Source organism: Photinus pyralis, unplaced genomic scaffold, assembly GCF_008802855.1.
Source record: "Photinus pyralis isolate 1611_PpyrPB1 unplaced genomic scaffold, Ppyr1.3 Ppyr1.4_LG1, whole genome shotgun sequence".
Classification (NCBI taxonomy): domain Eukaryota; kingdom Metazoa; phylum Arthropoda; class Insecta; order Coleoptera; family Lampyridae; genus Photinus; species Photinus pyralis.
In genome coordinates this window covers 48,168,802-48,178,913 of record NW_022170249.1, presented here as the reverse complement: position 1 = coordinate 48,178,913, position 10,112 = coordinate 48,168,802, and the positions used below count along the sequence as shown (strand labels likewise).

The following is a 10,112-nucleotide window of genomic DNA, read 5'->3' as shown; positions in this document are numbered from 1 at the left end:
TTAAAAAGGCGTCGGTAAGTATTTTTGCTGTTCTGTTTTTAGATCGGTAAGTAATTTTGGCGTCGTCGTAATCATAGCAACTGGTAAATTCTACGTACTGTCATAGAAACACCCATGGTAAATAGTCAGAAATGACCGATCGCGCAAAAATTGTATTTTATTGGTTAGTCCCGGAACATTTTGACCCATTATTCAATAGGACGGATTGCATTAATTTGCAAAATATCACAGCAGTAATTTAAGTTACATGACTATACAGTACGTTCGAAATAAGAGGGTCACCTCAATATCTCTTTTATTTGGCGAAATACGAAAAATTTGTTAAATGTAATTTTATAATTATGTGAAATTACCATATTTCAAATTTATTCAAAAATTAGGATTTAAAAATTGAGGGGACTCCAGTCCAAACACCAATCGTCCAGAAGAGAGTCTTATTAGAGAATTAGAGGACTCTCAAGTTCCGATCCGGAGTTATAATCAGAACTCAAAAAAGTTTTCCAAAAAATAGACCCCAGTGTTCCTCCGGCGCTTGGAATTTACCCTATATAAATTCATTACTTACGGTAAATTTCAGAGAATTTTACCAATGTCTCGAATTAACAATTGGTATTTCAAAAAAAGTCTTTTGTTGTGATTTATTCAAAGTTTGGAATCATTGGAGTAGAGGGCTCAAAAGAACAGCAGTTAAATGTCAAAAAATTTGAAAAATCTTGAATAACTCGAAAACCTTTGATGCTGGACATAGAGAAATGTTGTATCGAACGACGTAGATTTTCATCTAGGTTTCGAAAATGCAACAAAATATTTAAAATAGAAAAGTTGCTATCGACATTCGGTAAAACCGTAAGTGAGACAATCATGATAATATTTCCTTTCGATAGGTCATGAAAAACTATGTTGATATGCAAATATTCCTCCATATAATGGTTGAATGCGTAATTTGATTAAAAAATCAGTTAGGATCTTGATTGATTAAAAATGAACAAAATTTCCACACTCTGAAAAAAACATCATTTCATAGAACTGGAACCCACCCCGGTATTTTAAATAAAAAATTCAACATCGATAAAAAACAGAATTTAATTACTTCGACACCGAAAAGGAAGCTGCTCAAAGCCGAATATAACGCAATTTCTTTACAATAAAACAGTTGAGTTAGAATATGATTGAACCAAACGTTCAGCACTCTGCTCGTCGTTAACATTTCAGTACAGGAATGTCCTCTGAATTGCATATTTGTATACCAGTTTATCGACCATAAACTTCTCTGTTTTGATTGCCTCTACCATTAAACTAATTCGATTAGTAATAAATTAAGATATCTATTTCCTCGCAAATATCAGGCACCCTAAACAATTTTTTCGTTATAAGCGGAAGCGTTCTTTTTGATGGAGGGTATCTAAGCTTGAAATTGCATTAATTCATTGCTTTAATGCTGATTAAAATTGACTTAGGCATCCGTTTCGTTTACAAATTGAATAAATTTTTACGAGGTTTTGGTTTTATTTTGTTTTGTTTTATGGTAGCGATCAGTTTACGGTGTATGCTCCGTTGAAAGCATTTTTAACCAGTTCCGATATATTTAACACACATATGAACTTTGTATTACGTTCAAGTTCAGTTCTGATTGAGACTTAACGTGCAATTAGAAGAGCTTTGGCATGGACCATTTAAAGAGATATACTTGAGAAATTTGTTAAGGCCGCTTTACATACTGCAATTCTTTGTGCAATACAGTTGCAGCAAGTTTAATTGCAAAAATACTGTACATGCAATAATTATTGCACTTTGGTTTTACACGCGGCAATTTTCTTTTTGCAATAGTTTGTTACCAACATTCGCATTTAAAATTGAACTAAAAGCTTTATTCTATTCAAAATTCATCAGGTGTTGTTATAATTCTGAATGCGTTTTGAGTAAAAATGAATAGACACTTTAATCGAAAAAAGGCAGTCGCAGCTTCAATTTGTGTAGTAATAGTAAAACAAAGTCTAGTTTCAACGTTTGGGAATTCTAGAACCTGGCGTTGTCAATACTTTCCCCCAAAATATCACGTGCAAGTGCAATAAAAATCGCGCGCGACCGCTAACCTGCAATTGCAAGTGAATTGCCAAAATGAATCAGCTGTTTCTCAAACGCGCATGCTTCTGGGCAAGTTTTATTGCGTATTGCATGGTCTTGCATGAAGAATTGCAGTATGTAAAGCGGCCTTTAGATTGACACTAGTCATAAGTGCCGGCATAGTGTAAGGACTTGCACCATGATGTTATGCACAAAGGCTGATTTTTAATTATGGAGTCCTACATTTTTGACAAAGGTTGCATTTCTTAACAAAATGTTGAACATGTCTTTGTAATCCAAAAATAAAAACGTTTTATATTATTTACCATTCGGTAATGGAAATGGAAATCCAGCGATCCTAGTTCTTCTGGTGTATTTAATAGCGTTTCCATCCGCTTCTTCTTTGTCCTCTGTTGGCAAGACGACATTTAGCATTTACTTCGTTTACCAATGCAAGTAATTCATTACTTCCCTTTGTTGAACCAGGTATGGGCTGTTGGGATTATAGTTTAATTCTCCCGGAGTCTGTGATGACGGTTCCAATTCACTTGCTTGCTGGTTTTTGTCTTCCGTAGGCACAAAAATAATATTCCTTACAGGAATTATAGTAACGTCATCCATTGGCACAATATTGTCAAGAAAATTAAGTTTTTCGAGATGTTGTTCCTGGGAAGATTCCTCGAGTATATTATGTTCCTCTGGCTGGCCCATTTCAGTTATGGCAACAGATGAATTGGAATTACGTAAGGTTCCAATCTCTTGAAGAAGAACATCCACATTGATAAAATAGCTAACCAATTTGTCACGAATTTCTTTTACGGCTCTTTCAAATGCTCGGATATCAATTTCTAAAATTTTCTCTGGACGAGTTTGTTGAATAATTGTATTTCGTTGAGTTTCCAAAATGTTTCTTACACATTTTGAATAGTCAATACTATCAGGGTTGAGGGGGAAAAGGCCACATTTCCTGAAACCTTTAATTATGTGGTTTATCATATTGACATTCCCAAGATATTCCTGAAAAGCTTTGCAAAAATTTATTTTAGTGATCGAACAATGGACATTTTCGTGGCGACTCTGCCATTGCTGTACGGTCTTTTTCCATTCGGTTTCAAGTGGCTTAAACACACTAACATCCGCCGGCTGGAGAATGTGCGTTGTATTAGGGGGAAGGGCGTAAAGAATAATGCCGCTTTGTTCACAAAACTCGCTCAGGGGCATTGTCATGTGCGATTTATGACCATCGATAGAAAGAATAACTGGCTTCTTGATGTTGTTTTCAACCAACCATTTGTTGAAATCATTTGCTAAAACAATCAATGACGGGCATATCTTTCCGCTAGCAGTGAAAACTATTAAAACAGTTATATTTTCTTTGTCTTGACCACTTTTAATCTGGTTAGGTTTTTCCAACTCCTCGGAGCTAATACCTTTCCTGTTTTTGGACACATAGGGAATCCAGACTCGCCTCCGTTTAATATACGGTCGGGGTCATCTAAAATATCCAAATAATTGTTATCACAGAGAAAAGTTTGTAGTTCTCTGAACCACAACCTAATGCTTTCTTCTTTTGTTTAAACAGCAGTGACCTGGCCAAAAGAGGCAAGCCAACAGATTAGACGTAAGTAAGTACGATAGATACACTATTTCATACGGTTTATGCAAGTTGCATGATTATAATTATATTGGACCAAAAGTAAACCTTTTTAGGAGAGGTGCCATTCCTAAAAGTGCATTTTTTTAGATTTTGGCATTTTACAAGAAAACTACATCCTTTATAAAAAAGGTGTAGTTACTTTTCTTTGTTGAGTATAAAATTCTCTAACCAGTAAAACAGAACTCTTAAAACTGCATTTTTTGTTAGAATTGCACTGGAAAACTATGCTGTTGAAGCCGTTGAATAAATTTCAGTTAAAATAGTTTTATTTATATTTGTGTAGATGGAGTATGCATACGTTGATTTAATTTTTAGTTTGGGAAATTGTGATACATTACTGATAACATTTTTCAATTCAATAGTTATTGTTGGTAAAGTTCTATTGCGTGTGAGGTGTTTTTTGGTCTTTTGGCGTCGTCATTGGTAGTGTTGGGCATTCGATTATCTGTCAATCAATTAAATCTTCTCCATCCTGTTTTCTTCCTTTCCCTCGCCATAGTCTCCTTGTACCAGAAAAGACAAAAGAAAAAAAATAGCAATTGAACGACAGGTAAGTGATATATTTTTGCCTATTTCAATTAACTAAAACATTTGGTCCAAATCGAACCGGATTTTCTTTTTTATATAGTATTAGATATTCTCACACGCAATATTTCATAGTAAATTTCATTGGGTTAGATTCGAGATAACGTTTCTCTGCAATTGAAGATAACATTCAGTTTCTTCAATCTGGTTTGCCTATTCCATTTATGTTATAGAATTTGTTTTGATACGCGTCAATTTATAGTTTTGAGCTTGACATTCTATCTGGTATAGATTGGTGTTTTTGTGGTTAACGATGGCTACACAAAAAGAACAGCGCTTAAAGATTTTGAACGCAAAAAAGGAGCAATATTTCGCTGGTCTTCAACGCTTGTATGATAATAGTAGGGACATTTCAACGACTGAGAAAGTTGCATATTTTAAGATGAGGTACGCATCATTATCAGAAACCAAATCCAAATTATTAGCAGTGGTAGACGAGATCAATCTTTTGCAATGCGAGTTAGATGAAGAATTCGTTCCTAACTTTAAACTTATAGAAACCATTGACGATTTAGTTTGTCGTATTGAATATGTAGCAATCAAGGTTATCGATAGTTACAGTACCCGTCCTACACCCGTTTCCACGGTGCGTCAAGACCGTAAATCAATTCGCAAATTACCCGAAATGCCTTTGCCTAAATTTAGTGGTGATAGTAAAGAATGGCCTAGGTTTATAGAATGTTATAATAGTATGATCCATAATAATCCCGATTTAAGTGACGTTAATCGCGTTCATTATTTGCTTGGTTGTCTAACAGATAACGCCCTTTCGGTATGTTCAGGTATCGCACCTACAGGAGAAAACTATAGAATAATTCTCAATGCACTTATAGATAAATACGAAGATAAGCGTTCTATAGCTAATTCTCTTTTAGACCAATTACTTACGTTCAAGCAGAGTTCAACAGAAAATGTACAGTCATTAGATTCGTTTCTAGAAAAATTTGATCCAGCCGTAACTGCACTTCGCAAAATTGATATACCAGACCTAGCAGATTATATTTTCGCCTACTTAGCCCTGCAAAAACTTAATCCAGAAACACAACGCTTGTTAGAAAATACCCGTAGAAATGTTGAAATGCCCTCTTATAATGATATCATCATTTTTATAAAGGAGCAGGCAAAAATTTGTTCAAGAACTAGTAGTGTAGAAACAAAAACGTTTAATAGCCATGCAAAGGGTTGTGGCGACCATGACAATATAGGTGGTTGTCTAGGTAAAATAATAAATAATTAATATTTGACATTACGTTATATTTTCAAATCGCTAATAGTTCTTTTACTGTATTTTGTAATAAAACGCTACAGGGTAATTCCACCCCGAGCAACAGATATAAGCCAACCCATACGTTTATCGCCCGGAAAAATTCGCCCTCAAAGTGCGCATTTTGTAAGAGTAGTGCTCATGGTCTTACAGCTTGTCCGAAGTTTTTAGAAAAGACTCCCGAAGAACGCTACAAAATTACACGCAGTAATAATTTATGTTTAAATTGCTTAGCCTTTCATAAAATTATTAATTGCAAAAGCAATTATAGTTGTAGAATTTGCAATCTCAAGCATCATACCTTGCTACATTTTCAACGACAAGTAGAGTCGAAACCTTCCGATAGTAAATTAGAAATTGCGATAACAGACAGTTCGCTTCGCAACACTCATTCTCCCATTAGTAGTGGAACTTCCTCTGATAGTGCCAATTCTTCTTCCTTAAACTGTTATTCAATCACCCCTAATAACGATATTTGTAATAGTACGGTGTTACTCTCTACGGCCAAAGTTAACGTATTAGACGTCTTTGGGAATTTGCACGAAGGTAGATTTTTAATGGATAGTGGCAGTCACGCCAATTTCTTAACTTTAGAATTTAGTCGTCGTTTAAAATTACGCCCCTCTATTTGTCAGACTACAGTTCTCGAAATTGGGTCTAATCGAAGCTTCGTACATGGCCGGGCCAGCACAGTTTGCATTTCCAAAATTAATGCAGCCCAACGGTTTACGCTGGACGTGCTCGTCGTCGACAAAATTGCTGATCAACTACCCACATCTCAGGTCGATCTAAGTGTTCTGACCTATATAAAGAAGGTTCCATTAGCAGACGATGAGTTTCATGTTCCAGGCAAAGTTGATGGAATCATTGGGGCTCATTTATTTGCCCAATTGCTCGGTAGTCAACGCATTACTGGTCCTCCGAATACCCCGTTAGCCATAGAAACAAAACTTGGATATGTACTAATGGGATGCGCACCTGTGGTTTCCCCAATTGATAATTTACATAGTTTTTTCCTTACTACGGATTCCTCGCTTGAAACATTATTAAAGCGATTTTGGGAGCTTGAAGATGTACCCGCTTTAACATTTGAAAATCCGGAAGATATAGAGTGTGAAAACTTCTTTAAATCAACTTATAAACGGGAAGCGAACGGTCGCTACACCGTAGCTTTGCCCTTTCAAATAGATAGTTCCTTTTTAGGTGATTCGTACGCCACTACCCACCGTAGATTTTTATCCCTTGAAAAAAGATTGGAAAAGGATGAGACTCTTAGGATACAGTACTCGAGTATTATTCAAGATTATCTAACACAAGGTCATATGTCTAAAGTAATGGAACATTCACCCATAGAGCCAAACTATTTTATACCTCATCACGCCATCTTTAAACCTGGGTCTAGCACAACGCCCGTCCGTATTGTTTTCGACGCTTCGTGTAAAACGACGTCGCTTTATTCCTTAAATGATATTTTATTCACTGGGCCTAAAGTTCAATCGGACATCTGTACAATGTTGCTAAATTTTAGGCTGTTTCAAGTTGCTCTCTCTGCTGACATTCGGCAAATGTACCGACAAATTGACATTCGCACGGATCATCGGAATTTCCAGAAGATACTTTGGAGGTTTTCGCCACTGGAACCAATAGAAGTTTATAGATTAAATACGGTAACCTTTGGAGTTAAATGCTCCCCCTTTTTAGCCCTTAGAACTCTGCGTCAGCTCGCAAATGATGAAGAATCGTCTTTTCCACTAGCGTCCCAAATAGTGCGAAGAGATATGTACGTGGACGATCTTGTGACGAGCATACCTTCACCAAGCGTAGCCATAAAATTATATTCGGAGTTAAAGGAATTATTCAGTAGAGGTGGATTTCAATTACTAAAGTGGGCCACAAATTCTTCAGCTTTGCGCGAATATATTCCTACAGAAGATAGTATTACTAGTCCCATATACTTTGAGAATGATAGCCTTAAGGTTTTAGGTTTAGAGTGGAATCCCACCTCCGACTTTTTGTCATTCTCTTTCACCATAATGAGTCGAGCGTGTACAAAACGGAATATCCTGTCCACAATTGCAAGATGTTATGACCCTCTAGGATTCCTTGAACCGGTAACTTTGTTACTGAAGCTCCTGGTCAAAGAATGTTGGACTCTACAATTAGATTGGGACACACCATGTCCTCCCAGTATAACCCAGCGATGGGATTTAATAAACTCTCAATTGCCATCTTAGAATTTAAGATACCTCGTTATATCGGCGTTACTTTGAATCAGCCTGTAGTCATAGTTGGGTTTGCAGATGCGTGTTTAACCTCATATGGGGCAGTAGTATATCTTGTTAGTATGGGAGATAGAACTCAAGGACATCATCTCGTTGCTAAGACAAAGGTGTCCCCTGTAAAGGTTGTTACCATACCGAAACTAGAACTTTGTGCAGCCCATCTGCTTGCTAAGCTTCTCCATTTTATAGTAGATATAGTTACCAATCTCGTTTAGATATTCGCAAACTTTACGCTTTGTCTGACTCTTCAGTCGCCCTTAGCTGGATTGCTACTTGTCCCTCGAAATTGCCAATTTTCATAGCAAATAGGGTTGTTCAAATTCGTTCTCAACTAGACCTCTCCTCGTGGTATCATGTAAACGGTAAAGATAATATAAGTGATTGTCTATCTAGAGGTTTGACTCCTTACCAATTCATCAATAATCGATGTTGGGCGAGTGGTCCGGAATGGCTAAAAATGGATGTTTCGAAATGGCCCATTCGTACAGTCCACGCAAAAGAAAATCAATCAGAAATGAAACTGTCCCTGGTGGCTTCTCAAGGCCAGGAAAATCCATTTTATTCTTTAATAGCACGTTGCTCGAAATGGATGTAATTGTTACGTATAGTAGTTTACATTCTTAGATTTCTTCGACAATTACCTAATAAAAATAGTATATCCGTCTTAGATTTACGTACTGCAGAATTAGCGCTGATCAAATTGATACAACGCAAGCATTTCTCATCTGAATTCGCTTTGCTCACAAAGGGGATTCTACCACCTTCCTTACGACACTTGCGACCGTTTTTGAATGACAATCTTATTAGAGTGGGTGGTAGGCTTAGTAATTCAGACTCTGAGTTTGATGTGCAACACCCTATTTTACTTCCCAAAAGAGAGCACTTAGTAGATCTTCTCATCGATCATTATCACCAGTTGAACTTACATACGGGACCTCATTTAGTGCTATCTTTGCTACGACAGCGATATTGGATACTTGCCGCTCGTGGTATTATTAGACGCAGAATTCAAAATTGTAACACCTGTTTTCGTTTAAAACCCAAACCCCAAATTCCCATTATGGGAGACTTACCTGCCTGTAGGGTGCGACAAGCAAAGGCTTTTCTTCATACCGGTTGTGATTATGCTGGCCCAATTTCGATCATTCCCTATCGACGAAGAGGTGTACGCCCAATTAAAGCCTACATCTGTTTATTTGTCTGTATGGCAACGAAGGCAGTCCACTTGGAATTAGTCACTAGCTTATCTACAGATCATTTTCTTCAAGCATTTAAGCGGTTTCTTAGTAGAAGAGGAGTCGTTATTGAAATTCACTCCGACAATGGGACCAATTTTATAGGCGCTAGGGCTTGTTTAAACGAACTATACAAATTCATCTTATCTCCAGAATATAATGATGCTGTCCGAAATGAATTAGCTAAACGGGAAATTCAGTGGAAATTGATACCGCCCTCAGCACCACATATGGGTGGACTGTCAGTGGGAAGCAAACGTGAGATCCGTAAAAACCCATTTAAATAAAATCGTACACAATCAGCTACTAACGTATGAGGAATTCAATACTCTATTAGTCCAAATTGAATGTGTACTGAACTCTCGGCCTCTATGCGTTCTTAGTTCTGATCCGTCTGAACCCACCATTTTGACTCCAGCGCATTTTTTAACCTTAGGCCCTTTGACGCATTTTCCGGCATACGACTATAGTAATATTAATATTAGCAGATTAGATCGGTTTCAACTCATCGATCGGATGATACACGATTTTTGGAAAAGGTGGAAATTAGAATACCTCACAACTCTACAGGTACGATCGCAATGGAACACAGAACATAACCCCGTGCAAATTGGAACCATTGTTGTAGTAGAACAGCCAAATACTCCACCATTGCAATGGCCCTTAGGGATTATAGAAAAGGTGTATCCTGGAAAAGATCAAGTCGTACGAGTTGTAGACGTCCGTACCAAATATGGTACTTATCGCAGACCAGTTATTAAGGTTTGCCCCTTGCCTTCACAATAGTTTTTTTTATTTTTTTTATTAGTTAACGTTAAATTTAATTGGATATTAATTTTGGATATTTCATTAATTTGTCTCATGAACTTTAGGGTTATTTTGTGTAGCTTTCTGAAGCCTGAATGCATCCTTCATCCCGGGGGGAATGTTGAAGCCGTTGAATACATTTCAGTTAAAATAGTTTTATTTATATTTGTGTAGATGGAGTATGCATACGTTGATTTAATTTTTAGTTTGGGAAATTG

General features: G+C 36.8%; 1 protein-coding gene across 1 annotated transcript; it reads left to right on the top strand.

The window, feature by feature from the left end:
• The first annotated feature begins 4,559 nt into the window (after positions 1-4,559).
• Positions 4,560-9,873, top strand: LOC116162080. Its single transcript, XM_031475614.1, has 6 exons — positions 4,560-5,523; positions 5,724-7,757; positions 7,805-8,002; positions 8,068-8,443; positions 8,507-9,345; positions 9,425-9,873. The coding sequence occupies exons 1-6, from the start codon at positions 4,560-4,562 to the stop codon at positions 9,871-9,873; spliced, it is 4,860 nt and encodes a 1,619-aa protein (XP_031331474.1).
• The last annotated feature ends 239 nt before the right edge of the window (positions 9,874-10,112 follow it).

What these genes read in the sequence shown, in the direction of transcription:
- LOC116162080 (XM_031475614.1), top strand. Translation starts at nt 4,560, where the DNA reads ATGGCTACACAAAAAGAACAGCGCTTAAAGATTTTGAACGCAAAAAAG. An exon ending in CAATATAGGTGGTTGTCTAG is followed by an intron (nt 5,524 to 5,723) that starts GTAAAATAATAA and finishes ATGGTCTTACAG; the next exon opens with CTTGTCCGAAGTTTTTAGAA. An exon ending in CATACCGAAACTAGAACTTT is followed by an intron (nt 8,003 to 8,067) that starts GTGCAGCCCATC and finishes AATCTCGTTTAG; the next exon opens with ATATTCGCAAACTTTACGCT.